Genomic DNA, 26941 nt, shown 5'->3' on the forward strand with positions numbered 1-26941 from the left:
AGGCCTCTAATGAACTTCTTGACAGAAATCAGGCGTACGACCAATGTATGGTCAAAATGGCAGGTATTGAAGATTCTGTTAACTCTAACTAAAATGACAAACCCCGCTTTTTCAACAATCTGAGCGGACATAGATGACTAGCTGTATTATGCACTTTTGTATGGTATGTCGAGTACCACTTGTCACATGATTTTCGGGGTGAATTACTCTGTCTCATCCACGTAATTCATCTCTGTACTCGACAGATATCTTGTGTAACGGGCCAGTGCCCGGCTAACATTACGTGTGTTCACGTGACCCGCGCCACACATCAGTCGATCAATGGGCCCAGGCACCAGGCACGGCCAACCCCAAGCGCAGGTGGCAGTAAACAAGGTCGGCCGTGGGCTTCGTGGCACGTGACGCCAAGACCAACCACAGTGAGCGAGCGGCTTAAAACGGCGTTTCTGGCCTCATATTTACCGTGTCATCCTTAATTGTAGTGTAATTTCTTATGAATAATAGTATATCAATCGCCGTTAGTATCGTAGAATGTATTAGGAACCCTAGTATACACTTAATCCGAGCAGGTTACACTACTACGGAGTACAGCATATGTAGATTGAGTTTCGGTGAAAAATACATCTAAACGACTACATTATAATATTATAGTTGTATAAAGATACCTGTATATGGCAAATTTCGGATTTATACAAGATATAAAAGTATAGTTTGAAATGACCAAATGTGTAAGAAGCTATTACCCAATAAAAGCGATATAAGAAATCTTCTGTAAAGTGTCACCTTGAAAGGTCCACGGGAAACTCGGCGATTATATAATAGAATGGATGACAGCTGTATATTTTGATTTTATCATCATGACGCTTCCATAATTTCCATTGTTTTTTTTTCAAAACACCAATACCAGTCGAGGTCTCCCATGGCGACCATGTATTATTGTATTATTTCCGTATCGATACCATATTTTGACACCGCCTTAAGAGTCATCCCACTATTACATCATACCCCGCCATAAAAAAAAGCTGAGAACATCAAAGAAAGTGTTGCATCGTCAAAGAAACAAGAGGAATTGACGTGGTTGAGGATAAACTTAGAAACAATCAAGGAACTTGTAGATTGAAGACCCCACTAAGCTCATCTGGAACCTACTAGAGTCTTAATGAAGGACGTAATGAGTTGGTTGCTAGGCCATCGAAGCTCATGGAATCTCATGGATCCCCGTGGAAGGCTCCCTCTAGAAGCTTCTGGAGCAATACACCGCTCACTATATAGGAGCTTTTCTCAGCCCTTCCTCTCTTCTCTTTTTTTCCTTCACTTTCAAAATACCCCTTTACTTCCCTGTACACTACCCTCTTGACACACGAATCTCTTTCTACACCCTTTCTTCTTTTTAACGATTACACACATTCACCATGGCTCCCGCCGTCGGTATTGATCTGGGAACCACCTACTCCTGTGTGGGTGTCTTCCGCGATGACCGCATTGAAATCATCGCCAACGACCAGGGTAACCGCACCACTCCCTCGTTCGTCGGTTTCACCGACACCGAGCGTCTCATCGGTGATGCCGCCAAGAACCAAGTCGCCATGAACCCCCACAACACTGTCTTCGATGCCAAGCGTCTCATTGGTCGCCGCTTTCAGGATGCTGAGGTCCAGGCCGATATGAAGCACTGGCCTTTCAAGATCGTCGAGAAGGCCACCAAGCCCGTCATCGAGATTGAGTTCAAGGGTGAGGCCAAGCAGTTCACCCCTGAGGAGATCTCCGCCATGATCCTCGTCAAGATGCGTGAGACTGCCGAGGCTTACCTCGGTGGCACCGTCAACAACGCTGTCATCACTGTCCCTGCCTACTTCAACGACTCTCAGCGTCAGGCTACCAAGGACGCCGGTCTCATTGCCGGTCTCAACGTCCTCCGCATCATCAACGAGCCCACTGCTGCTGCCATTGCCTACGGTCTTGACAAGAAGGTCGAGGGTGAGCGCAACGTTCTGATCTTCGATCTTGGTGGTGGTACTTTCGATGTGTCTCTCCTTACCATCGAGGAGGGTATCTTCGAGGTCAAGGCCACTGCTGGTGACACCCACTTGGGTGGTGAGGACTTCGACAACCGTCTGGTCAACCACTTCGTCAACGAGTTCAAGCGCAAGCACAAGAAGGACCTGACCACCAACGCCCGTGCTCTCCGTCGTCTCCGCACCGCTTGCGAGCGTGCCAAGCGTACTCTCTCCTCCGCTGCCCAGACCTCCATCGAGATCGACTCTCTCTTTGAGGGTGTTGACTTCTACACCTCCATCACCCGTGCCCGTTTCGAGGAGCTCTGCCAGGACCTCTTCCGCGGCACCATGGAGCCCGTTGAGCGTGTCCTCCGTGACGCCAAGATCGACAAGTCCTCCGTTCACGAGATTGTCCTCGTCGGTGGTTCTACCCGTATCCCCAAGATCCAGAAGCTCGTCTCCGACTTCTTCAACAAGGACGCCAACAAGTCCATCAACCCCGATGAGGCCGTTGCCTACGGTGCCGCTGTCCAGGCCGCTATCCTGTCCGGTGACCAGTCCTCCAAGTCCACCAACGAGATCCTGCTTCTCGATGTCGCTCCTCTGTCCCTCGGTATTGAGACCGCCGGTGGTGTCATGACTCCTTTGATTAAGCGCAACACCACTATCCCCACCAAGAAGTCCGAGACCTTCTCTACCTACTCCGACAACCAGCCCGGTGTCCTCATCCAGGTCTTTGAGGGTGAGCGTGCTCGCACCAAGGACAACAACCTCCTCGGAAAGTTCGAGCTCACCGGCATTCCCCCCGCCCCCCGTGGTGTTCCTCAGGTCGAGGTCACCTTCGATGTTGATGCCAACGGTATCATGAACGTCTCCGCTCTTGAGAAGGGTACCGGAAAGTCCAACAAGATTACCATCACCAACGACAAGGGCCGTCTCTCCAAGGAGGAGATCGAGCGCATGCTTTCCGAGGCTGAGAAGTACAAGGAGGAGGATGAGCTTGAGTCTGCCCGTATCCAGGCCAAGAACGGCCTTGAGTCTTACGCCTACTCCCTCAAGAACACTCTTTCCGAGGGCAAGCTCCAGATCTCCGAGGATGACAAGAAGAAGGTTGAGGACAAGATCACCGAGGTCATCGGCTGGCTCGACAGCAACCAGACTGCTGAGAAGGACGAGTACGAGTCCCAGCAGAAGGAGCTCGAGGCTATTGCCAACCCCATCATCTCCGCTGCCTACGGTGGCCAGGCTCCCCCTGGCGCCGGTGCCCCCGAGGGTGGTGCCCGCTCCGCTGACGAGGTTGAGGAGAAGCCCGAGGAGCTTGACTAAACGTCTCGCTCTGATTGATTCTGTCTTATTTGCCAATTGGCACTCGTTTACTTTCACGTCTTGTTTTACGAACTTATGGGGTATCAAGGTTTCTTTTTGCGCATGATTGCATAGATACAAGGTTATCTCTTTTTCTAGGGGAAATAAATCCTAGTGAATGAAAATTATTTTTAATTCAAAACATCATTGCTTGTGTAGATGGTAGAACTATTTCGAGTCACCCTAAAACAGCCCTTGTGCGGACTTCCATATACGGAGTACTAAAAATGAAGCTATACAAGAATCGCAACCCCTCGTTAACCTCGCAAGTGTATAGTGTGTGACCATTTCGTGCAATTAGACGACCAGGTCGCGTAAGTAGATATATGAACAAATAGAATACAAGATCTAACGATGTAAATCCTCTTTGCGAGAATCTCCCAAAACCAAAACTCCAAACCGATCATGTATCGCAATTCCCGTTTAAAGGCCCTGGAAGTCTCCGTTCCACCACCGTTGTAACCTATGCCCGCTTGTCTGTACGATGCTTCCGTATGTGATTTCTGATGCGCGCTCGGGGTGCTGTTCACGCTGGTCACGGCGAATGCGAGTGAGGGCAGCAGAGACGCCCATGGTCAGGGCGAAGAGGGGATCCGCGATCCTATTCAAATGGCGTTAGATGATAGATCTCTTGTCAGAGATAGCCAGACTGTTGGAAACTATTATGTACCTGGAAATAAGATAGACAGGCATAATGCTCTAGCTTTTGGAAAAACAATATGGTGGTTTCGGTGATTCGACATGCTTTGTCGTACATCCAAGAGCTGTAGAAGAGATGCATCACGTGATGTGGACGCTGCTTGCTGGTCGGTGCATCGCCCTCCCCGTGGTCTTCCACAGCAACACATCGCCATGCATTTCTCGCTCTCCTCTCTTCTCCTGTTAGGGGCCAGTAGCCTGGTGTCCGCCAGCTCTTTGACAATCACCATCCCGGCCTCTAGTTCCCTCCCAAACCCACATGTCCTCCCCGCAACCAGCCATGCCACTCTCACCACTCTCCCCTCCGGTGCGAAAGATCACATCCTCTCTGCATCGCTGACCCGCTCGGCGACATTTGTGTTCCATGATCTCCCATCCTCTGGTCCGGATGCTCAGCCGGAGTCATACTTGCTCGATATCCGCTCCGCTGGCGACTACGTCTTCGCCCCCTACCGCGTCGATGTCGCGGCTGATGGATCCATTCTTGGTATCTGGGAGACTTTCCGCGGGAACCCGTGGGATAACCGTGGCGCGGAGAAATATATTGTGGATATTGCTGGAAAGAAGCAGGCCGATGTGGTTGTCGAGGCTAAAGTTCTTGGACGGAAGGTCTTCTATGAGCAGCGTGCTCAGTGTGAGCTTGCCCCTCTCTCTTCCCCCACAGATACGACCTGCAGAGATGTCTATAGTTGTGCTAACCTTGTATTGAATCGCAGTCTCTCCCTTGAGTCTCGTCAAGAACCCAATGGTCTTGCTTGCAGTTGTCGCCCTGGGTCTCATGTTTGTCATGCCCAAACTCATGGAGAATAGTATGTCTATTGCCCCTTCCTTGGCCCTGATTAAAATATATATTTGGTGCCTAACTTTGTTGTCCAGTGGATCCTGAGATGCGCGCCGAATTTGAGCAGCATTCCCGCTCCTCGCCCATCACCGGTGCCACTACCAATGCCATGACTGGTGGCGGGTTTGATCTGGCCAGCTGGATGGCGGGCACTGGTGCCCCTAACCCCACGGCCAACGATGCGGCTCAGGCTGGTTCAACTGGTAGAGATAACAGTGGTCCTGCCCGGAGGCGCGGATAGAAGATCATTACTTTATTATATTGACCGCTCTTGGCACGGTATCTTGTCATTGTCTCGTGGCTAATTGTATGATACAAAGTTAACTGGGGTTGCTCATGGCTCATAAAGTTTGGAGCCAAATGCCGATAAATGACCAGAGCTGTTTGGGCGAAACAAAAGCAATCCTCCCATATCCCCCGGATGTCAAAGCGCCTAGAAGTCCCTCGAGCTGTACGGGGAGGCCTGTCTCTGGTCCCGAAGTCCATCCCAGTAACAAACTAAACAGGAAGAAAAGCAGAACAAAGAAAGTAAAATGCAAACCGAGCTTAGAAGTCACCTCAGAAGTTATCAATCACCACCGTCATCACCACCATAATCATCACCGCCGCCGTAGTCATCGTGATCATGATCATCATCCATAGCATCGGCAATCAGCATACCACCAAGCAGACCACCGCCAACACCCAGAGCAGCAGCACCGGCAGTTCCCATGCCTCCTCCACCTTGCCTGCGACCCGGTTGCTGCTGGTAATACCCACCCTGCTGTGGGTATCCTCCATATCCACCTCCGTATCCCGGTCCGGGATGTCCATACCCAGGCTGGGGGCCATGCTGCAGAGGATAGCCACCACCGCCATAGTATGCACCATGGGGAGGACCTTGCTGAGCATACGAGGCATACTGTTGCTGCGGCCGAGGTGGTCTGCTGCTTGAGCTCGAGCTCTTACCCAACAGCTTGCTCAAAAATCCACCTTTGCTGCGCTTCTGTTCCTGCTCAGGCATCGGACTCTGTGATGCTGGGCCCGCCGCATATCCGCCTGGGCCGGTGGATTGCGGCCGCGAGGCATCGTTGTAGTAGTCTGTTGAGGCGCCGCGATCTCCTGGTCCGGCTCCAGTTCCTCCTGTGCGAGCCCGGGCGTCCTCCTCGGCTTGGAGCTTGGCGGCAAGTCGTGCGTCCTCGTCAATCATGTGAGGGCTGGCGTTGCCTGGGCCAGTATTTGTTGAAGGGTTATAGGGGTTGTTTGATCCCATATGTTGCTTCTGGTCTCCCACATTCGCCATTGCTGCTGGGTCGCCAGGCCCGGCATTGCCGTATGATGGGGGGAGAGAATTGGTTGGAAGATTGCCGTCATCGCGTGGTTGGGGGGCCTCGGGGCGGTCCCATTGCGATTTGCCCGTGGCGAGGTCCACATAGAACCTGACTGATTGTCAGTACTTTGATTTTAAGAGTAAATGCATATGTACGTACCAAGCGTGGTATCGATCGTCATACTGTGCTTTCCATCCGTCGGGCACCGAAGGCGGGGGAGGCCCGGAAGGCGGGGCGAACGACATGATGTGACAGGTATGACCTTGAAAAGGTTGTCAGATCCGATTGACTTGTGGTAATGGCGTTATCTAGAGGCTTCGAGGACCAAAGTATTAGGATCAAAAGAGAATAGGAGAGAGAGAGTTAGAACAAAAGGGAGAGTTCTTGCTTCCATAGGATATAAGCGGGGAACTGTGGCCTCAGGCATATTGACTGCGCCTCGGTGTTGATGTCACTATATATATAACTACACATCTCTAATCTACTCCGTACAGGCTTCCACATTCAAGATTTCAGCTCATGAGTCATATTCTCTTAATGTACACAAACACCATAGCTTTCCTGCTGTAACGTGAATTCTGGTCTTTTTTAATAAAAAATTACACCCAAATCAGAACTCCTCGCTTCAATGCTATGCGAAACACAATGGTATCAGGGTGTCACACTAGGCGATCTCCTTCTGGATATTAGGATTGATGTCTCCACTGGCTGGGAACCAGTTATCTTCTTCAAGAACCTCAAGTAGTTCTTCAAGGTCAAACCGATGTCGGTTTGACCTCTCCATCTCCGTATCTGAGTCTATGAGGGTGAGGTCAACATCTTCGGTGTTGCTGATGATCGAGACCTTGCGAGCCTTCTTTTTCATCCGACGAGATTTTTTTTTGGCTTTCCCTTCTCCATCCTCACCACGGCCATCTTTCTTATTTCGGTTCTCTTCATGGTTCCCCTGATTTTCTTCCCTTTTCATTTCAGTTTTCTCAAACTTTTTCTTCCTCTTCTTCCCGGGGCGGGAAGAGCCAAGAGAAGACAGAGATACGGGGAGATATACGGGGCCCTTAGAGCTGAACGTAGAAGGATCATATTGCTCCTTGCGTTTCCTCTTATGGAATCCTCGATTTCGTATCTCCGCAATTCGTATTTGTCTTTCGACCTCTCGTCGCTGATTCAAATCGAGGTCATGACGATCCCCTGGTGGCGGTCCATCCAATTGTTGGATTTGATATTTTTTGAGTAAAGGGAGTTGCCCAATCCGATCGGAAGGAACGTCTGGTTTGGAATTCCGAGCCCACGAGGCAAAAGGCCCCGTGTAAGAGGGCCCTTGGCCCATACCAAATGTCTCGTGCTTAACCACCTGACCAGACAAGATAAGCTGGTTTCCCGCAAGGACACCACTATCACTGGCACTATCACTGGGCTTTTCGGGCTCTGGGGCACGTTCAAAGTCGAAAGCTGTAAGGTTGGGGTCCGAACAAGGTCCCGATGATAGTACGTGCACCCCCCTCCAGAACCCCCAACGAGGAGGTGAGATTGATCTTCGTTGAAGGCGGCGCACATGATCTCTTCGTCGAAAGATGCGACATTCTCAACGAGGACATCTACAGGTGACCGGCGAATATCCCATCGTTTGAGGACGCCATCGGACGCACCGGTGTAAAACTGGTCCATAGATGAACCCCAGAGAGCCACCCTAACACCCACGTCTGCCATCTCCCGGCTTCGCTGGTGATCAATTGGGTTGATGGGGGCCGTATGTTGAAGTTCATGGAGAATCCTATCACCTTTCCGATTGTCCCAAACATAGGTTTTGCCATCTGTGCAGCTAGCAGTGATGTACGTGCCGCTGGAATCCAATGGACAGAAACTGACCTCATTGACATCCAAAGCCGGGCAGGAGAATTCCATAACTGACGGGACACGCTTTTGGAGGTCACAGTTGAGGCTAAACACTCTCACAATGGACTTTGTGGTAATGCCAATGCCTTTGATCCGTGCGTTGTGGGGATCTTCCGGACTGGCCGTGGTAAATATGGGCAATGAAGAATGCCATTTAATGTCGAAGACATTTTGTGAGTTGGATGCAATTCTGATGGTCTCAAATGCAGATTCGCGTGCTCGCCACAAACCTAAGTGACCTTTATATATTGGGTCTTCCCCAGGTTCTGCGAGGCCTCCAGCTAGAAACTCCTTGGTCGATGGAGTATGCCCCCAGGCCAGGGCTGTTGATGAAAACTCAAAGTTGGGCTTATATCGTGCATCGCGGTCGATGGGGAGAAGAGTTGATGTTAAGTTTTCCGGATCTCGTGTGTCCCAGACCAAGATTGACTCTGTCCCTGTAGCCAATATATTCGGGTCGAATTTCGAGACCGACATCACTGCCACTCGGGACTCATGCTGCAAGGTATGGGTACAGGATACGTTGGGGAGTGATTCCACGTCCCAGATCTTGACAGTTTTGTCGAAACTAGCAGTGTAAAGTCGATTGCCAATCCATTGCATATTATTAACGCTCATGAAAAGCCGCGGGTCATCAACCGGCGAGGATATTGGTCGTGGAATCCAATGATCCGGAATTTCCTTTAGACGATTGCACTGAAGGTCGCCCAAAAGAAGATTGTTGGCTTGGTTGTACTGCATATTATGTTCGTCTGATTTAGCTGCGGCGCCTGCCGCAAATTGAGTGCCATCAGGCGACCAAGCCAGAACAAGCAGATCGCCTGAAGCGCCTTGCCATGATTTCCATGGTCTAAGATCCGAGACCACATCGGTGACAATGCGGCGATTATTTCCACCCCCAAGCTCACGGCTGTACAACAGCTTTTGGACATTTGCACAGCGAGGCAAAACACGACGCGGCTCCTGGGGAAAAGACGCAACAGGGTCCGGAATAGCTTCGACCGTTGTGCCTGGTTCTTCAGCGTCAAGGCAAACACTGACCCAGGGATTGGCGTAATAATTTGTTGGTTTAACCCTATTTCGACTGGAGCGACGAATGAGATTTTGCTCGGCTGTCGGGGATATTGACCGCGAGGATTGAGGTGATCTAGTGGCAGATGACATGGTCTCCGGCGGGTAAGCGAAATGTTGTTTTAATATAGGAGTCACTATCTCATCGTTCCTACTGGCATTTGATATTGCCACACTCTCCCTAAGAGTTCGTTGGCGCTCGCGATGACTGGGAGAGATACCATGTGAGGAAGATACAGAGACAGCTGGAGGTGATGAAAGTCGGGAAGGAGCGCGGGAAGAAGCACGGGAGGAAGCGCGGGACGGATTGCGAGGAGAAACCCGGATTGGACTGTCAGAGGAAGGAGCGACAGAGTGGGAAGAAGAAAGTCGAGTGACATGGCTGCCACTTGAGGAACGCGTGAGTCGAGGTGATATCTGGTAAGGTGAGGCCCCAATGGGCTGGACTTCAGTCCGTGGAGTTTGCCAGGCGTCCCGAGCCGCATGGCCAGAAGTGGCCGGAGTTGATGGTTTCTCTGCCAGAGAGGAGACCCCAGAATACTGCACCAGCAAACGCAGAGTCTCACGTTGAATGTCTGGATCTTCAGGGATGCTTTCGGCTGATAGACCAGGGAATGCAGGGATTATACTCTGATCATTAATACTGGAGAAGCCGTGAGACATTTTAGTAGCACAGCTGAGGTTCTGAGCTAGGAAAAGACAAAGGGAAAAAAAAGTCAGATATGAATATTGAAAGGAAGAAGAGATCTCTCACATGTTTGAATTGATTGATATGAATTTAGGGTCGGTCACGTCTGGTCTCGGACGATTGCAAAGTGAGAAAGACATAACATCGGCGCCCCTGCTCTCTCACTTTGCTCACACCGAACCTGATATTTCCGTTCTTATCTTCCAGCCTGCCAATCTCTTAAGTCTGATTCCGTTCTTTTAGCGGAAACCAGACTATGTCTTTGGATAGCTTCGCTATGAAAGAAACTGTCCCGATATAGCCTTGGCAGCCCTATTAGAGCTAAATATTAGACAATACAGCCGTTCAAGTTATTGTTTCTGAATGAATAGGGCGATATCTGTATCGGGCGCAGATCTCTCAGGCGAGGGAGGCGAGGATCACAAAGGCGATGCGACAATGGAGAGGCAAGCTTAGATCTGCCATGCATTAGGAGGCTTCCCGCTTAAAGGTACCGAGAACAAGAGCATACCTGAGAGAAATACGTGTAGAAGCTCAAAGAGAGATTGAGAGACTGTAAACTCAATGCCAGAACTGAATATTGCCCAGATTGCAGAAGATACATGAGAAAGTGTGGAGAAATGGAGCAGAATCGCGTCGAGAACGCGATAACGCGGGCAAGAGCGGCGATGGGCGGTGAACCACGGTAAGGCGGTCCCTGAACTATAGACCTTTTTATATATCAGACTAATATTATGTATAAGAGTATTCAATGGATGTACAATGTAGACCCAAGGTGAAGATGTAAAGTGATTTCAAGTAAATAATTAAACTACAAATTTGTTGGGTACCTGGGTATCACTTTGAAAGAGCCCCCGGAAACTTCGAGAACTTTGAGAGCTTTCACCGAGTCATTACTCGCACTTGAACAAGTATACATAGTGGACATTGAGGGTCCGGACCTTGTCTCTCCAGAAAGCGTAACCATATGAGGTGTCACATGGGTCTGGTAGACTTGGGGAGAAGTTCCTGTCTATTTAGCGATGCGGCCCTTTCTACGGGCAGACACCATCATATCATACAGCACATCCTTAAACGCAAATAGGAATGCAGCAGTGATGGCGCTCTGGGTAACCTTCGGCCCAATACCTTATTGAAAATATGTCAGTGAACAACCACCAGGTATGACTTCTCAAAAAAGGAGAGAAAAAAGCTTACCCTTGTAGAGTCCCTTCCAGCCCTCTTCCTGGATAATCCTCTTCAGGCTTCCATTCAAGCTCTCCTTAGGGCCATCCTTGCTAGCAACATGCGCTCGGCTCTTGATGGTGATATATGGGTAGGTGAGGCTGGTGGCCAAGATTTTGCCCAGTGCGCCCAAGTAGAACGCATCCTTCGGCGTCATACGCCGGCGGCGCTCTACCATGTTTTTCAATTGCTCGAAAATAGTGTATTGCAGAATCGGGTTGATTACCAGGACCAAAGCCGGGAGGACGCCGGCAAAGAGGGCCTTGGGGCCCTCCTGTCGGAGCAGGTCCATTAGGGTGCTGAGGGTGGATGCCTTCGTTTTCTTGGCACCAGGCAATGTTTCCTCCGCCTCAGACTTGCGGGCAGTCATGCGAGTGTTGATAACCCAGATCGGGTTGGTGATTAGCACCGTGGCGCTCCCTGCAATGGCGCCCGCAATCATCGACTCCACCGTTGTGAGCTTTTTTGAGGCTCGGCCTCCCTGGATGGCGGCCTTCTCAAAGGCCGAACGCGTGAATTCATACCAATAGTAATACACAAAATTGGTGACACTGATTCCAAACAACGCTGATTCCAAGCCGGAGTATAGTCCCGAGATACCTTCTCTCTGTACTATGCGGCGTACGGCGTCAAGGGTGGTTGAGTGGGCACGTTTCGACTCGACTTGGGCTCTTGTCGACAAAGTAATCAGAGGGTATCTGAAGTGTGGGGTTAGCGGCAGCGATGGGGAAAACGCGGGGAAGCATACGTCAAGACCATCGACAGAACACCGCCTCCCGCACCCGCCAGCGCGTGCGCAATGTTATCACTCTGCTGAACAGCAGATGCTGCGTTTCTTTGCTCGGCTCCAGGTTGAGACATGATGGAGAACTGGATTATTGAATGCTCGGGGTTAACGGCCGGTAAAGATGAAGAAGATGAAATATATCAGGTTAAGAATGTTTGAAACAAAACCATCAAAATGAGTGTCGGCTTGAAGGGGGATGGGATGTTCATGACGTTTTGCCGAAGTGCTGGTGTGCCTCGGCTCCCAACTCCACTACATTCCGAGACGCCCGTATATTCCCCTGTACAAAGATTATTTAGTTTACTTTGGTTTGGTTTGATTTGATTTCTTGATATCCTCGGTACCTGCATGCTATCAAGTGACTTGAATGTGTCACGTTCGCATAAACGGTCATTTCGGAATATCAAGGTAATATCTCCAGACTACCTAGGTATCTTGTATGTGCTAATGATGATCTACTGTTTGGGGTCGGCCCCTGTGATTTGCATGTGATTATATTTTCCTAGATGCCATCTAAATGTACATTTAGATTTGACTCAGGGGCAATCTACATAGTACAAGGCACTGGTTTATCCAGAAAAGAAAAAGGGAAAAAAAGAGGCCCCATGTGAGGCAGTATGCCTCGAGAAGTCGCAAGGTTCTCGCTATTAGTCCATTCACAAGAGAGAAATCCAACGTACAGAAAAAAAAAGCGAAGATAGAAAATAGAAGATGAAGGAGGGGGAAGACACAGAGAGAATGATGGGCCAAGGTAATAGAGCAGAGACGTAGCCAGGAAATCATGAGAACGCAGAAACCGGCGGTAATCGCATAAGTAAACGCAGAAACGAGAATAGAACGCAGGTCGTCTAAAGCGAATCCAAGGCAAGAAAGGACCCCCAACGGCATCATCATAACATTTGCCAGCTCCGTGGAGAATCTTCTCCTTACCCGTCAGGAACATGCCGAGTTTCTAAAGGTCTGACAAGTTTGAATCCTGCCGATTAGATATCACGCCGCTTGGAACCCTTCAATTCATGGCGTAACATTGCGCCAAAGTGAAGCACCGCGCCACACAAAGAGAACATCATGCCGTTTAGCAGCAGCCACCTGCCGATCCAGACTGGACACCCTGGCCCTGGCCAACCTGCACGGTCGGCTTGTTGTTGACGGTGGCCGTTCCCATGCGTTCCTTGATCTGCCGTGCCATTGTCAAGAATGCCTGCTCAACATTCGACGCGTTCTTGGCTGAAGTCTCGAGGAAAGGAATTCCGAGGCTATCGGCGAACTCCTTGAAAAGTGCAATCAAGACATGTTAGTAGTCTGGCTTCCTTCTCAGTGTCCCAACGGCCCTGGATCTGTCTGTAAACATACCTTGGCAACGGTGTATTCCACGACCTTTTTGTCCTCCATATCGCTCTTGTTTCCAACGAGCAGCTTGTTAACACCCTCGGTAGCATACCGGTCAATCTCCTGGAGCCACTGCTTCACGTTGTTGAAGGAATCCATGTCGGTGACATCGTAAACCACGCAAATTCCATGAGCTCCCCGGTAGTAAGAAGATGTGATGGTACGGAATCGCTCCTGGCCGGCGGTGTCCCACTGTATATATTATTAGTTTTGCTTCAGATATTTGGTGTTCAATATAGCCATACGATCTGAAGTTTCACGGTCTTGCCATCGAGTTCGATTGTGCGGATTTTCTAGAATGACCCGTTAGCACCACCATTCTCTGGCGGTCAAATACCCTGCAGATTCCCAGACGTACGAAGTCAACGCCGATTGTCGAGATGTAGCTTTCAGTGTAGGTATCATCGGCAAAACGAAGCAGCAAACAAGACTTTCCAACACCGGAGTCACCGATGAGGAGCAGCTTGAAAAGGTAATCGTATCTATCTCGATGGTTAGGCAACGGAGATCGGCAAGTTTGGGGATTCGGGTCGGGTGACAGTCAAATAAACAACGCTACGATACTCTAGAAATCAAAATCACATTAGTCAAATTCAACACACAAGTGGACGCATATAGTGGACCAAAGCAGGGCGCATAGGAATTTGAGGGGGGATGGGAGACAGGGAAGGCTTACCACTCGGGATTCATGATGAGACTTGGGAAGCGGAGAAGGTGAAAATAAAGAGATAGAGCACAAGTCCAGAGGAATATAAGGGAGGTTTTTTTGTTAAAAAAAAAAAAAACAAGATGGAGTCGAAGTTCCTAGGAAGTCGGGGGAGGGGACAATGATGGAACAGTCGCCTGAAATGATAGGAGGTGCAGGAAGGCAGACGCACCTGATGCGCAGCTTTGTTTCACGTCACAAACCACTTCTCGGATTTTCTATATTTTCGGCATTTTGTATATTTTGTATATATACCTCTTGGTTTCATTTCTCCATTTACAGTTATATCACGAGTATCGTATTGATTCTACTTCTCTCATATGCGAGATCACCTGCTCATGTGTTATCCCGTGCATAAACTCCGCGTTACCCATCGGACTAATGAAATAAAATCCAGAAACCCCATTTACATTGTATCAAAATCATAGCAAGTTCAAACAAATATATTGTTGAAGATCTAAATGGCAATTTATGCGTAACCGTGTGCCTGCAGCCATTCGAGAACCAACGCCTCCTCACGCTCCTTGTAGGATGCATTGGTTCGAATGTTGTCTGAAACAATCACGAGCGCGCGGTCATAGGCGCCTGTTTCCTTGTCCTTGAAGAAGGCCGCAATGTCGTCACTGATCTGGTGATCGGCAAACTTTGATAGACCCATGCGGACAAAGCGCTCAAACACAACGTTGTTAAATGACAATCGTGTTTCGACAGCAGTCCAGTTATCCTTGATATACTGCCATAGCAAATGCCGCACCTTCGAGTTGGCGGCCAGAGATACGGCACCGCTGTGAAGGTCCTGAACAGCCACCTTATCCGAAAACACGAAGTTCAAGTAGTCCTTTACCAGAGCAGCATCCTTCGTGCGTCCAAGTGCAGACAGGCAAATCTCTTTGCCATCCACAGAGTCGGTTCGGATATATTCTTCCTTAACGGCTTCGTATTCCTTATGGCCGCCCTCCGACACATTGACGCCGAAAATCACTGACCGCAGGTTAGTATGAATGGCACTGGTATCTTTTCCGGTCGCCCAGAGATCGAAACGGCGCTTGGCCTCCGAGACAAATCTATGGATCATTGAGCTTGTGTTAGAACGTGTTCAACAACAATCGGGAGACGAGGGAAAAGAGCTCACCCTTCATGGCCGGCATTACAGGCCATTGCAATGAGCAGCTTCCGAAGTTGCACAATGAGGTAGTCCTCATCGGGCTTGAACTCCCAGCCAATCCGTTCTGCGGCCGGGGAAGCCAGTTTCAGGGTAAACTGCTTCAATCCCTCGGCCACTTTCTCGTTTTGGGAGAAAACCGACCGGAGGTTCGCCAGAGACGCAGAGACTTGGGACCAAACACTGCAGGATGAGAGGTCAGAAATAACAGCAAAGGTCCAGAAGGAGATGTTGCTCACAGATAATTTTGTTCGTCCTTGAATCCTTCCAAAAGGGTCAACAAGGCGGGTGTAGTGCCCTCGCCAGAGACTGCAAGGGCAGCTGCATCACCCAGCAGACCGATCTTGTCCTCGGTGCTCAGGAGATCAAGCGACTGACCCAGTTTTGCCAGATGCATGGGAGGATAGTTGGTCCGATAGAACCCAGACAGATCCTTATTGATTTTGTAGAAACTGTCTTCTCCGATTCCTCCAACAGTTTCAGATTTTGCGGTGAGCGCACGGGTGTCAACGGTTGCTAGCTTTTGTCCAGATTTGATGCCGAGGGGAATCCACCATTTTGTCTCATCTTCCTCTGGCTTCGCATCGCCGGTAGACAAGAATCGATTCTGGCTAACAGTGATTTGGCCAGGTTCCTCTGTCACGGTGACAACCGGGAAACCGATCTTGCGAATCCAGGGATCCTAGGGCAGATCAGTTAGATCTCGGGTTGACCAAACAGAGAGTCAAACAAAGGGCCAAGGGTTAGGTATTTACTTACCATGAAAGAATGCACGTCCTGACCGGAGGCTTTGCTCAAGGCAGACCACAGGTCATTTGTGGTTGCATTTCCTATAAACACTTAGCAGATGCTCCTCATAATCTTGTAGTTTGATGCCTTACCATATGCATGAGATTTGAGATAGTCCGCAACTCCACGCAAGAAAGTCTCTCTACCGAGGTGAACACTCAGCATGCGAATGACAGAGCTTCCCTTCAAGTAGCTAATATGGTCGAAAATTTGGTCGACTTCGAGGGCATTCCGAACGGGTACTTCGATAGGGTGGGAAGCGCGGAGCGAGTCAAGGTGGAATGCTTGTTGCACGCCTTCAGCCTGGGAGAACGTCAACATTGGTCTTGACATGATGGATATTACCTCGGGCATTCCGTACGACAAACTGAGACCAGACGTTCCACTCTGCTTGCATATTAGATACTACGTCGGAGACTCATCGACCAGGAAAGAACCTATCTCACCAGGATAGAAATGATCAACAGCAAGCCAACCAACCCAGGTTGCGAATCCCTCATTCAGCCACAACTCATTCCACCAGTCCATGGTGACCAGGTTGCCAAACCACTGGTGAGCCAGCTCTATAAAGTGGGTCAGTTATCAAAGCCATCTTGATACCTCCGAGATCGGATGTAGGTACTAACCGTGAGCTACAACATAAGCAATGCGATTCTTGTAGCGGTTGTCCGACGTTCCTTCATCGAAGAGAACAGCGGTCGTTCGGTAGGTCACAAGGCCCCAGTTCTCCATGGCACCCATGGCCTACAGATCCACAATTAGCTTGAATCAAAAGCCTGGAGCTCATAGGGAATAAATAGTTACTCACAAATTCGTGAACAGCCAGAAGATCAGCCTTGGGAAGGGGATATTCAATTTCGAAGACTTCCGAGAAATAGTCAACGGTACGGTGAGCACATTCTAGTGCAAAGCGAGCCTGGTCTTTAAGGCCCCGCGTGGTGTAGACTCGAACGGGGATACTCTTTCCCTGGTATTTTCGCTGGGTCATGGCCTCAACGTATTCAAAGTCGCCAATTGCCCATGCGAGAAGATAGGTGCTCATCACCGGCGTCTTCTCGAACGTGACAAACTTCAAACCGGGCTTGTTGCCGTCTCTTTCGGATTGAACAGGCATGTTGCTCAGTGCAGTCTGTCCCTTGGGGACTTCAATCTCGAAATCAAAGGTGGATTTCAAGTTGGGCTCATCGAAACAAGGGAAAGCCCTTCGTGCGTCGCAAGACTCAAATTGAGTGCTTAGCATGTAGTAAAAGTCGTCCTCCTTGGGGGTGTCGGCAGATGGCTCTCCGACGGGCTTATACTTCGAGCGGTAGAAGCCGGCCATGGCGTTGTTCATGGTGCCCGTAAAGTTGATGGAAAGCACGACATCTGCTGGCGTAATCTCTTGCGAGAAAGCGAGAGAAACTCGCTCCGATTGCTTGTCGTAGGTTATTCCGGATGCTTTGGCCAATTGGGTCCCTATGACAAGAAGACCGGTATTAGTCTTTTCTCTCATATCACACCAATATGCTCCCACACGTACCATCTTTTCCCAATATCTCAGCATTTTGTACTTCGATCTCCTTCGAATTCAGCACAATCTCGCTAGTAGCACGAGTGACTTTGAGATCGATCTTCAAAGCACCCTTGTATTCCCATGAACCACCAAACTGCAAGTCGAAAAGAGAGACATGGTAGTTGATAGGCTTAGCTCTGTTGTCATGTCAGGTTCCGAGGTTGCAACCCAGAAAGAAAGGGACTCAATTTTGGGAACGGAAAAGAAAAGAAACAAAAATTACCCAAGCGGGGCATCACTCACACGTCAGGAAGTGTCTCTCGCTCTTGAGAAGACATCATGCGGACTTCGGCGGAACAATGCCTAATGGGAGGTAAACTCAGATTAAATGTAGCCGCGAGTGTAGGCAATCGAGGTCGCGGTCGAGGAGAATGTGAAAGAGAAAGTTTGTGTAGGGTGCGAGAAAGAAGAGGAGGGGTAGGGCGGACAGTAGGACGGATTTCAACTGCTACGCCAGCTCGAATGAATCTTCTTCCCCACATCGGGGGAATTTCGAGCTTAACCGTCTACGGTTATCGTCGGAGCTATTTCGAAGAAAGAATATTTAGTTTCAAAGAGAGACTTTCGACTGGCGAGTGAAGGAGAGAGGGAGGATATTCTCCAACGGAGCTCCGTCGGAAGCTTGGACCATTTTCAGTCTTCCGCTTAGATCCTCTCTCTTTCTCTCTCTCTCTCTCTCTCTCTCTCTCTGTCTCCCCACTCTTATCTACGAATATGGCGGACTCCGATGAAGAATATGTGGGGGATGTAACAGAAGATGAAGATGATTTACAGGTGACTCGGGGCGATAATCCACGGGCCAAAAGAAAGCAGCGCGGAGGCGCAGAATGGGAGCTATCCAGAACATGGGAGACTTTGGTGGAAGGTGCAGATGGTACCATCAACTCGACTGTCGAAGGTCTGCTGGAGGCTGGAAAACGAAAAAGGTTAGTCCTTTTATCCTTGCAACGTCCGTATATATTCTTGCTGAAGTGTATCGATCATCCAGGCTCTTGAAAGATACGACACCACTACAGCGCGGTATCATTCGACATCTTATCCTAATTCTCGATCTTTCACAATCCATGTCCGAGAAGGATTTGCGACCTACAAGATACTTGTTGACTCTCCGATATGCCCAGGAATTCGTGAGAGAATTTTTTGAACAAAACCCCATTTCCCAGCTTGGTGTCCTCGGCCTAAGAGATGGTCTCGCACTCCGAGTCAGTGATATGAGTGGTAATCCAACAGAGCACCTCACAGCCATCCAAGCCCTTAAAACACAAGATCCGAAAGGTTTGCCTAGTCTTCAAAATGGATTGGAGATGGCACGTGGTGCGCTTTTGTATGTCTTTACACCAGCCACATATAGTCTGGGGGATTTGTCCGAAACTAACCGGTGAATTTAGCCATACACCAAGCCACGGCACCCGAGAAGTACTATTCATATACGGTTCCCTCCTTTCCTCCGATCCTGGAGATATCCACCAGACGATAGATACTCTGATTAGTGACAAAATTCGGGTTGGCATCGTGGGGCTCGCAGCCCAGGTTGCAATTTGCCGGGAGCTTTGTACAAGAACCAACGGTGGTGATGAAACTGCATATGGAGTAGCACTAAATGAGCAGCACTTTCGGGAGCTGATGATGGACGTGACTACACCCCCAGCTGCCTACTCACAGAAAGAATCTTCAAGCTCATTGCTGATGATGGGATTCCCATCTCGCACAGTGGAGTCCAACCCATCTCTCTGCGCATGCCATTCAAAGCCCTCACGAGGAGGTTATCTTTGCTCACGATGCAACAGCAAAGTGTGTAATCTTCCTGCTGAATGCCCATCTTGTGGGCTCACATTGATCCTTTCAACTCATCTGGCACGCTCATATCATCATCTATTTCCCTTGATCAACTGGGTCGAGGTGCCGTGGCGTCGAGCCTCGCGAAGTTCTGCTTGCTTTGCCTGTGGCCTTTCTTTTCCTTCTGTGCCTTTGGAAGATCACTGGCAAATGGCAGAGAACCAGACCAAGGGAATGAGCGTGAGCAGTCGATATGAGTGTACCGCTTGTCGTAACCACTTCTGTATCGACTGCGATCTCTTTGCACATGAGGTCGTGCACAACTGTCCCGGCTGTCAAAGTAAAAGCACACCCACACACTCCGATGCTGCCAATCCACCGTCAGGTGGAATGGACATCACGGTCTAAGGTGTGGAATTATTTCAATATTGCATAGTTTGGCGTCGCAAGATATCCCTGGGTTTTATGTTCACAGACCGAAGGTACCATGGGGGGTTCAAGGCGTCTGTATATACAAAATACGATTTTTCTGGCAAGTTCCATGTGGCTTTTATCGTTTTAGGGGGTAGAAATGGCCCCAAGAGGGTCAAAACGTGCAGAGTAAATAATTGGAGATCGCACCAGGATGAGCCTCGGCTAGTTAGCTTAGATTGCCCCACGCCATCCTCCGCATCCGCATCCCAGACCTTTCTATCCTACATTATTAGACAATGGCGCAGCCCTCAGAATCTCGAGTCTTTGAAAAGCTACAATCTTATTCCTTCACATCGGATCCCGAGTTTGCAAATGGCCTCTCAATAATACTTGGTCACCCCGACACCCCCGCCACCGAGGTGGAGATGAACCGGGATGACGACCTTGTTCTGCAAGCAAAGTGCTTCTTTTTCTCACGGTATGCTGGGAATTTGCGCAAAATAGTACAAGTGCTAATATAAGTATAGAAAAGAAAAGCTCACCCCGGCTATTGACTTTGCTGCCTTCAAGTCATGGTTGGTATTACGGACAACGGAGCAAGGGCTTGGCAATACAGACTTGCAAATCCCCAAAGCATCGGACCCAAGCACACCTGGGCCTGAGAGTTCAACACATTCTGAACCTGCTTACCCGTCATCGTTTGCACACATTGTGGAACTCATCACTACGGGACAACCAATACCTGGGATCCAGGACATCCCGGACACTGTACTCAGTGGCCACGATATTTCTAGTGAAAAACCACGGCGACGGAAACCATGGGAGAAAGATGAAGTGGTGACTGCTTCTGATGACACTGCAAGCGCTGCTCCGTGAAACTCTATTCTGCCCACATGAGGTTCATGATGGATCAAATATTCGAATGGAATAGAATTTGGATAATAACAATATGGTTTTCTTTAAAACAAAAATTAGAGTGACACGCCGCAGGTCTCAATCTATACGATTGAATGAAATGATAGCCACGAGGGATAGCAAGCCAAATGAATAAATCGGCAAGGAGTGATAACTCGCAATATTGGAACACAGAAATGATTGGGTAATTCGGAACTGGGTCAACAGATATCGATACAACACAGTCAGGAAAACTGGCAAAGACAGACAGTCTGCCTAGAAGCAAAGTGGATAATAAAAGTGAATATGAAGTATCAAGAAAACAGACTCAGCGAAGTGGCGCATAATTGGGTCCCCATTGATGTCCACGGCCGAAACGACCACCGGACTGGTTCGTCGTGGTAAATTTGTCTTCGTTGAAATTGTTGAAACGGCCAATTTGCATCCCAGCCCCAGGACCAGGGCGAGTAGCATGAGACGGGTTGCAGCAGAGCATAGCAACACGAGAGCCGAATTTGGAACCACGAAGGGAGACCATATGTTTCCTAGTTAAATCAGGTTAGGTTTCACACCACTCTAAGTAGAAAATAAACTGTGGAAACTATCAGGGAGTAGTACCGAATGTGACTGGCCACGAGCTCTCGTTGGTGAGGCGCAGCATTCATCAAAATCCATTGGGTGAGATAGTTACCATACTGATCACCCGCTACTATAGAAGAAAATCAGTATCTGCTCACTGTGTTAAAGCCTGAGCAACTTACTATCGATCAATGGCATGCGAGGTCGGTCAGATCGGCCAGTGCAGACACGAGAGAGATAATGGTCCATGAACTCTGTACCGCCAATCTTGAGGCATTTTTCCACAATCTTAGATGCGAATTGATCCATACTGTAATCCACAGCCCAGCGAAGAACATGCTCAATAGCACGGCTCTTGTCATGGGGAGCACCGTGCTCGCAGATATGTTGGATGCACCAATTCCCGAATTGGCCATGTGCGAGTACATCGATCTTCGCCAGGACTTCTTCGATTGCCGGTCGCTTCAAGATATTAGCATTGGTATAATTAATATACGGAACCAAATAGAGGAGCAGAACAGCGAGAAAAGAGCTTTGATGCATATGGTAGAGGGCTAAGGTTAACGGGGAATCTCACCTTTTCCTCCTCCACACAATTTTCAAAAATGTTCTGGACGACCAAACTTCCTGTCTCTCCAAGGGCAACCTCATGCCACATTCCGCGTAGTGCCTCATTCACTTTGGTCATCACCTGCGGAGGCTCACCACTCCACCGGAGCTCAAAGAGTTTCTGCCAAACATGGCACGCATATCGATGGACCACCGTCTCGGGAATTCTGCGGAGAAGTTCATGTACCATGATAGCTTTATGCTCCTCTGAAACGCAGTCAAACGCCTTTTGGACCACATGGCAGCCAAATGCATCCATACTGAGGTTTAGCGTGTTCCCTCTGATCGCATTGGCGATGGCGACGACTTGCTCCGGAGTTCCATGTTCAAAGCAGCGTTGTATGAGGAAGTTTCCAAAGCGGTTGACCATGAGTGGGTAGGCTTGATGCACAATGGACTCGATGATGTCGTATTTTTGCTCAGTTGTGCCAACTTTGAGCTTTTGTTGTAAGAAAATTGAGGCTTGCTGGTCATTGTTGCAGATAATCTTGTCTACAATGTACTTCCAATCACACGAAACATTCTTGTCGAGCAGGCGTCGGTAATTGAGTGGTTCAAGTGGCGACACGTAAGTCTGGATGGAAGTACCGCTCATCTGATAAGAGTTAGAATGAATGCAAGCACGATGCACACGGTTATTATCTCTTACAGGGTTGGTCCATGTGGCTTCATTTGTGCTAGCACCTGTAAACTCGGTAGCAGTGGGTGAAAGTGGGCTGCCGATCGGTCGATGGGGGTAAGAGGGTACAGAGTAAAGCCCAACCTGCTGAAAGGCGCTCGGAGGTCTCTTCGGCGAAGAAGGTGACTTGGGAGTCTGCTCACTAGAGGCCCCAGAAGCAAATTCACCCCAGGGAGTAGACTGAATTGGGAATAGAGATCCACCTCTACTGCTTTGGGTCATGGAGCGACGAGCGCCGGTAACTGATCCTGGAGGATACAACATCTGTTCTCCAATGGGACGTGAGTAGAATCCACAAGTACTGGCCGATGACCCCGAGTGTGCGCTTTGTGATTGCAGAGACGGTGGACCGGCAAACGGAGGATACGCATTAGAAACCCCCCAGAACCGATTTGGATCCTGGCTTGTAGAGCTGCTGGTACCTGAGAGGCTCTCTCCATAGTCCCTGTCAGTGGCAGGTTCATTCTGGACCCAGAGCCCGCGAGATCTGTTGTAAGCTCCTGTAGACAATGGATCCGAGACATCCGATTGCGAATCGTCCTGGCCACCCCACGCATCTTGAAACTGAGTGAATGCAGAGCTGGATGCGTTGAAAGCGTTCTGCAGGTGATTAATGGTCTTCTCTGTAATTTCGCGGCTGCCGAAATCAGTCTCTGATGACGGGCCGAGGGCCTGATCCAAGGTATGTTTTATCACGCGAGTTTGGGCAAGCTCTTGCTCCTGCAGAGCGATTTTGGAATTTGCAGCAAGGAGCTCCTGCTTAAGGCGGAGCAGCTCTGCCGTTCTGTCTTCCTGGGAGTAGGGATGGGTGGTTTCAGTGAGGGTTAAAGCTGGCACCGCTGTGGCCGGAGTGAGCTGAGACGAAACAAAAGAGCGATCGGCTTCAGAACGTGGAAGGTGGATTGTTTTGGGGGAAATCTTTGCCAGTATTCTGTCAAGATCCGATGTTTGTCCGTTCAAGGGTTCAACTTTGATGTGATCTAGCTTCTGCTTCTGGGATTGTGAGATCAAAGACACATACACGCACGTAAATCAATACCACAGGAAACACATACCTTGCTCGATGAATGCTCAACCCCTTCATCAGACAAGACCTGTAACTTTCCATGTCGGGATGTACCAGGCGTAATCGAGTTCTGAGGGCTCTACCGCAACCCATATGGTTAGTATAGAAATTGGATCCAAGCTTGTTCCCCAAGAAGCATACCGAAGATTCATGTCCAAAAGAGAGGTTTCGCACATCAATGCCATCATTGGAGGTAAATTTTCCTCCGTTCCCCATGCGACCAAGTGATGAAGGTCCGCTTAGGGTAGACATATTGTCAACTGGAAGAGATTAAGAGTGGAACAGAAAAGAAAGAGGGAAAAGAAAAGAGGAATGAAGTCGCTGCGTGAAGGTTAGGGCAAATAGGCTCGTTGGAAACCAAGTGATTTTACATGCAACGAAAGGGATTCCGAGCAGATTCTTGCGATATGATGGTAAACATAAGGGAACTTTTGGAGATGAGGAAGTTGAGTGGTGAGACGAGATTGAGACTGAAATATAGAACAAGTTGAGATGTGATATGGAAAGAGGAAAGAAGAGACAAAGAGGAAGGAGCTGGGTCAGAAGAGAGCCTTCCATATATACTTCCATATGGACTGCCCAATTAGGCATACTTGTTCATTTTCATAGTATATACCAGTGGAGGTAAATATTTGTGCATGTAGATGTAAGGTTATAGGTAGAATATATTTTAGTGAATAGCCAATACCCTACAAGATCAGATCTATAGTCAGTTAGTTATCAAAGATCATTGATGACCTAATCCATAAGTATCATGCATTAAAATAATCATACTATGAACATCCTACAAGGACAGAGGCTGCATAAGTACATGTATGTAGGATTTATTAGACCAATCACTTCGTTCCTTGTAAACTCTCCAAAGCCAAGATATTTTGCATGCAGATCAGGGACCACATCACGTGATTTAAATGACGCGTAATGGAGAAGATATACGAAGACGGAACGAGGGACATTTCTTATTATAGAAAATAGGGGAAAATGATTTTTCCAAAAAAAAAATACATAGAAATCGCTATGTAATAGGAATGATTATATGCGGATACTCCAGTATCAACATATCCCGTAATGTACATATATAAGTGGCGGTGGAAATCAAATTGCATGTCTATCCGTGGTCGCGTTGATTTCAATTTATAGTGGATATCTCTCAAACTTATATTTTTCACAATTCCTTTGTCTTGCCTAGGGATCAAGTATATATTCATATATCGTTTCATCGCTTGGCTTCGCCGAAAGCGTGTGTGTTTCTATACTCGACGCTCATTCGCCCGAGGGGATTCGTCATCGACAAACCGGCGAACCAACCCGCCCTTTTTCCTCCATTAATTAGTGAAGACACATATCCTCACCGGAAATTAGTGAGCGCATTGTCTCTTTGCAGCTGCTTCCTCGTCCTTCTCGGGTAAGTGACACCTAAAGTGCGGGTTCTTTTCGGAGTCCGGGGAATTGACGTCTCTGAAGATAGTTTAGACGTTCCGGGTCGTGGAAGATGGCTACAACTACAGTAACTGGTCATGGACGACGCGCCTCCATGCGCCAGGCCGAATTGACCATCCCAACCAAATCCTCCGTTCCTCAAACGAGCAGTCCGATAGACAAATTTCCGCCTTACGAAGACACACTCGCCACTGTCGCGGGGTCAACCCGTCCAAACCGAAGCGCCTCGGTGAAATATGCCCCAAACGAGCTTTGGGAACCCCGAAAAGCGAGCCTTTACTCGCGAGAGTATGGGAACGGAACATTACGGAATCCCAAACACCGCCCACGAAAGAGCATCAGCGAAGCCATCACGACTATCAGAACACGCAATGGCAGTATGAGTGCCAATGCTCATGAATTAGCCGAAGCACTTCGCGCCCCAGTCTCTTATCGACTCATTGTATGTTGGTTCGCATTTTGAGAAATACACACAAAGAAGAAACTCTTAACAAGGCTGCTAACACACTGTCTCAAGGCTCTCTGTGTCGTTTGGTATCTGACCTCTGCCCTCACAAACACGTCCTCAAAATCGATATTGAACGCCCTTCCGATGCCGATCACATTGACAATGATTCAGTTTGCATTTGTGTCCTTTTGGTGTTTGTTATTGGTGTATCTCTCCACAGTTATACCTCGGTTGCGACAAAGCATCCCGATCCTTCAACATGGAATTCGCTACCCATCCCGCGACGTGATTTCGACAGCCTTGCCCCTGGCTATATTTCAATTGGCTGGTCACATTCTAAGCTCCATGGCCACTGCACAAATCCCCGTATCTCTGGTCCATACCATCAAGGGCCTTTCACCTCTCTTCACAGTTCTAGCATACCGGTTCCTCTTTCGCATTCGATATGCGCGAGCAACCTATTTATCGCTGATCCCTCTGACCCTGGGTGTAATGCTTGCATGCTCGACCGGAGTGTCGACAAATTTCTTCGGTATTTTTTGCGCATTTGGTGCAGCTATTGTGTTTGTCTCGCAGAACATATTCTCGAAGAAGCTGTTCAACGAGGCAGACCGCGCAGAAGCAGATCTACAAACTCCGGGGCGGCGGAAGTTGGACAAACTCAACTTGCTTTGCTATTGCTCCGGGCTGGCTTTTTTTCTCACTCTGCCTATTTGGTTTGTCACCGAGGGTTACCCGCTAGTATCTGATTTCATTCATGATGGTGTGATCTCGTTATCGGGCAAGCAAGGCTCATTGGACCACGGTGCACTTTCCATTGAGTTTGTGTTTAACGGAGTCTCACACTTTGCCCAAAACATCCTGGCCTTTGTGTTGCTGTCAATGGTTTCTCCCGTGTCCTATTCGGTTGCATCCTTGGTCAAGCGTGTGTTTGTGATTGTGGTAGCGATTATATGGTTTGGGAGCTCGACCACCTCGATTCAAGCCTTTGGCATTGGCCTCACTTTCGTGGGCCTTTACCTTTACGATCGCAATAGCCATGATGATGTAGCTGACCAAAGGGCAAACACGGATCATTTCCGTGCTGAACAGTCCATTCTTCCAATGAATGTGCGGCACCCAAGCAAGCCATGGGATTCTAATGGCTATGCCTTCCCCGCGGGGAGAACGTTTGAAGCTGCCACCAACAACTCCCATGCAGCATCAAACTACTTCAAGAAAGAAGATGACAGGCCCGGACACATTCGACCAAGGGGGGCCAGTGTTTCTCGTACTTGGTTACCAGGGACCAAACAAGAATCCACTTGGCAGGTCAGTGATTCTCAAGCTGCAGCCTAGCATTTGTATTTTATTAGTTCGGTGTACAATATCATGACAGCGCGGTGTTGCTTAAAGAGCTCTTATATTACTATCCTTTCCCTGTGGTGTTTATTTTGTTTAGAACGTGTAGGCTATTCTTTTGAGCCACCCCAGATATATACCTTGGCTGCGTATGGGACACCCCAAAGTTCAGACTGCTACCCGTAGTCTCAATAAATGTGATCTAGCAATACGATGGGCAAA

General features: G+C 48.9%; 12 protein-coding genes across 12 annotated transcripts; 5 read left to right on the plus strand and 7 right to left on the minus strand.

Annotated features, from left to right (window-relative positions):
• Positions 1-1412: 1412 nt before the first annotated feature.
• Positions 1413-3323, plus strand: hsp70 (molecular chaperone Hsp70; the record flags this gene model as incomplete). The annotated part of the gene is made up of 1 exon (XM_057226424.1): positions 1413-3323. One exon carries the CDS (start codon positions 1413-1415, stop codon positions 3321-3323), a length of 1911 nt encoding a protein of 636 aa, XP_057090440.1.
• Positions 3324-3785: 462 nt separating this feature from the next.
• Positions 3786-4055, minus strand: N7447_002149 (uncharacterized protein; the record flags this gene model as incomplete). Its single annotated transcript, XM_057226425.1, has 2 exons — positions 3786-3963; positions 4033-4055. The coding sequence occupies 2 exons, from the start codon at positions 4053-4055 to the stop codon at positions 3786-3788; spliced, it is 201 nt and encodes a 66-aa protein (XP_057090441.1).
• Positions 4056-4103: 48 nt separating this feature from the next.
• N7447_002150 (uncharacterized protein) lies at positions 4104-5143 on the plus strand (the record flags this gene model as incomplete). The annotated part of the gene is made up of 3 exons (XM_057226426.1): positions 4104-4695; positions 4778-4870; positions 4938-5143. 3 exons carry the CDS (start codon positions 4104-4106, stop codon positions 5141-5143), a joined length of 891 nt encoding a protein of 296 aa, XP_057090442.1.
• A 327-nt stretch (positions 5144-5470) lies between these two features.
• Positions 5471-6457, minus strand: N7447_002151 (WW domain-containing protein; the record flags this gene model as incomplete). Its single annotated transcript, XM_057226427.1, has 2 exons — positions 5471-6320; positions 6372-6457. The coding sequence occupies 2 exons, from the start codon at positions 6455-6457 to the stop codon at positions 5471-5473; spliced, it is 936 nt and encodes a 311-aa protein (XP_057090443.1).
• A 419-nt stretch (positions 6458-6876) lies between these two features.
• On the minus strand, positions 6877-9839 carry N7447_002152 (WD repeat protein; the record flags this gene model as incomplete). Its single annotated transcript, XM_057226428.1, has 2 exons — positions 6877-7661; positions 7721-9839. 2 exons carry the CDS (start codon positions 9837-9839, stop codon positions 6877-6879), a joined length of 2904 nt encoding a protein of 967 aa, XP_057090444.1.
• Positions 9840-10876: 1037 nt separating this feature from the next.
• On the minus strand, positions 10877-11949 carry pmp47 (putative peroxisomal membrane protein Pmp47; the record flags this gene model as incomplete). Its single annotated transcript, XM_057226429.1, has 3 exons — positions 10877-10992; positions 11062-11786; positions 11837-11949. The coding sequence occupies 3 exons, from the start codon at positions 11947-11949 to the stop codon at positions 10877-10879; spliced, it is 954 nt and encodes a 317-aa protein (XP_057090445.1).
• A 1001-nt stretch (positions 11950-12950) lies between these two features.
• Positions 12951-13954, minus strand: N7447_002154 (Rab family GTPase YPT1; the record flags this gene model as incomplete). The annotated part of the gene is made up of 5 exons (XM_057226430.1): positions 12951-13145; positions 13229-13456; positions 13510-13557; positions 13623-13746; positions 13944-13954. 5 exons carry the CDS (start codon positions 13952-13954, stop codon positions 12951-12953), a joined length of 606 nt encoding a protein of 201 aa, XP_057090446.1.
• A 485-nt stretch (positions 13955-14439) lies between these two features.
• N7447_002155 (M1 family metallopeptidase) lies at positions 14440-17754 on the minus strand (the record flags this gene model as incomplete). The annotated part of the gene is made up of 11 exons (XM_057226431.1): positions 14440-15034; positions 15103-15315; positions 15372-15814; positions 15892-15962; positions 16014-16224; positions 16283-16308; positions 16368-16484; positions 16548-16665; positions 16730-17376; positions 17441-17610; positions 17717-17754. The coding sequence occupies 11 exons, from the start codon at positions 17752-17754 to the stop codon at positions 14440-14442; spliced, it is 2649 nt and encodes an 882-aa protein (XP_057090447.1).
• A 433-nt stretch (positions 17755-18187) lies between these two features.
• Positions 18188-19657, plus strand: N7447_002156 (TFIIH/NER complex subunit SSL1; the record flags this gene model as incomplete). Its single annotated transcript, XM_057226432.1, has 3 exons — positions 18188-18399; positions 18462-18797; positions 18862-19657. The coding sequence occupies 3 exons, from the start codon at positions 18188-18190 to the stop codon at positions 19655-19657; spliced, it is 1344 nt and encodes a 447-aa protein (XP_057090448.1).
• Positions 19658-19959: 302 nt separating this feature from the next.
• Positions 19960-20539, plus strand: N7447_002157 (DUF5572 domain-containing protein; the record flags this gene model as incomplete). The annotated part of the gene is made up of 2 exons (XM_057226433.1): positions 19960-20141; positions 20191-20539. The coding sequence occupies 2 exons, from the start codon at positions 19960-19962 to the stop codon at positions 20537-20539; spliced, it is 531 nt and encodes a 176-aa protein (XP_057090449.1).
• A 346-nt stretch (positions 20540-20885) lies between these two features.
• Positions 20886-23742, minus strand: N7447_002158 (Pumilio-family RNA binding repeat-containing protein; the record flags this gene model as incomplete). The annotated part of the gene is made up of 7 exons (XM_057226434.1): positions 20886-21102; positions 21176-21266; positions 21319-21598; positions 21714-22340; positions 22395-23417; positions 23480-23569; positions 23632-23742. The coding sequence occupies 7 exons, from the start codon at positions 23740-23742 to the stop codon at positions 20886-20888; spliced, it is 2439 nt and encodes an 812-aa protein (XP_057090450.1).
• Positions 23743-24982: 1240 nt separating this feature from the next.
• On the plus strand, positions 24983-26716 carry N7447_002159 (putative ER to Golgi transport protein (Sly41); the record flags this gene model as incomplete). The annotated part of the gene is made up of 2 exons (XM_057226435.1): positions 24983-25372; positions 25448-26716. The coding sequence occupies 2 exons, from the start codon at positions 24983-24985 to the stop codon at positions 26714-26716; spliced, it is 1659 nt and encodes a 552-aa protein (XP_057090451.1).
• Between the last annotated feature and the right edge of the window lie 225 nt (positions 26717-26941).

Source organism: Penicillium robsamsonii (genome assembly GCF_028829455.1).
Source record: "Penicillium robsamsonii strain IBT 29466 chromosome Unknown utg000001l_segment0_segment0, whole genome shotgun sequence".
Lineage (NCBI taxonomy): Eukaryota > Fungi > Ascomycota > Eurotiomycetes > Eurotiales > Aspergillaceae > Penicillium > Penicillium robsamsonii.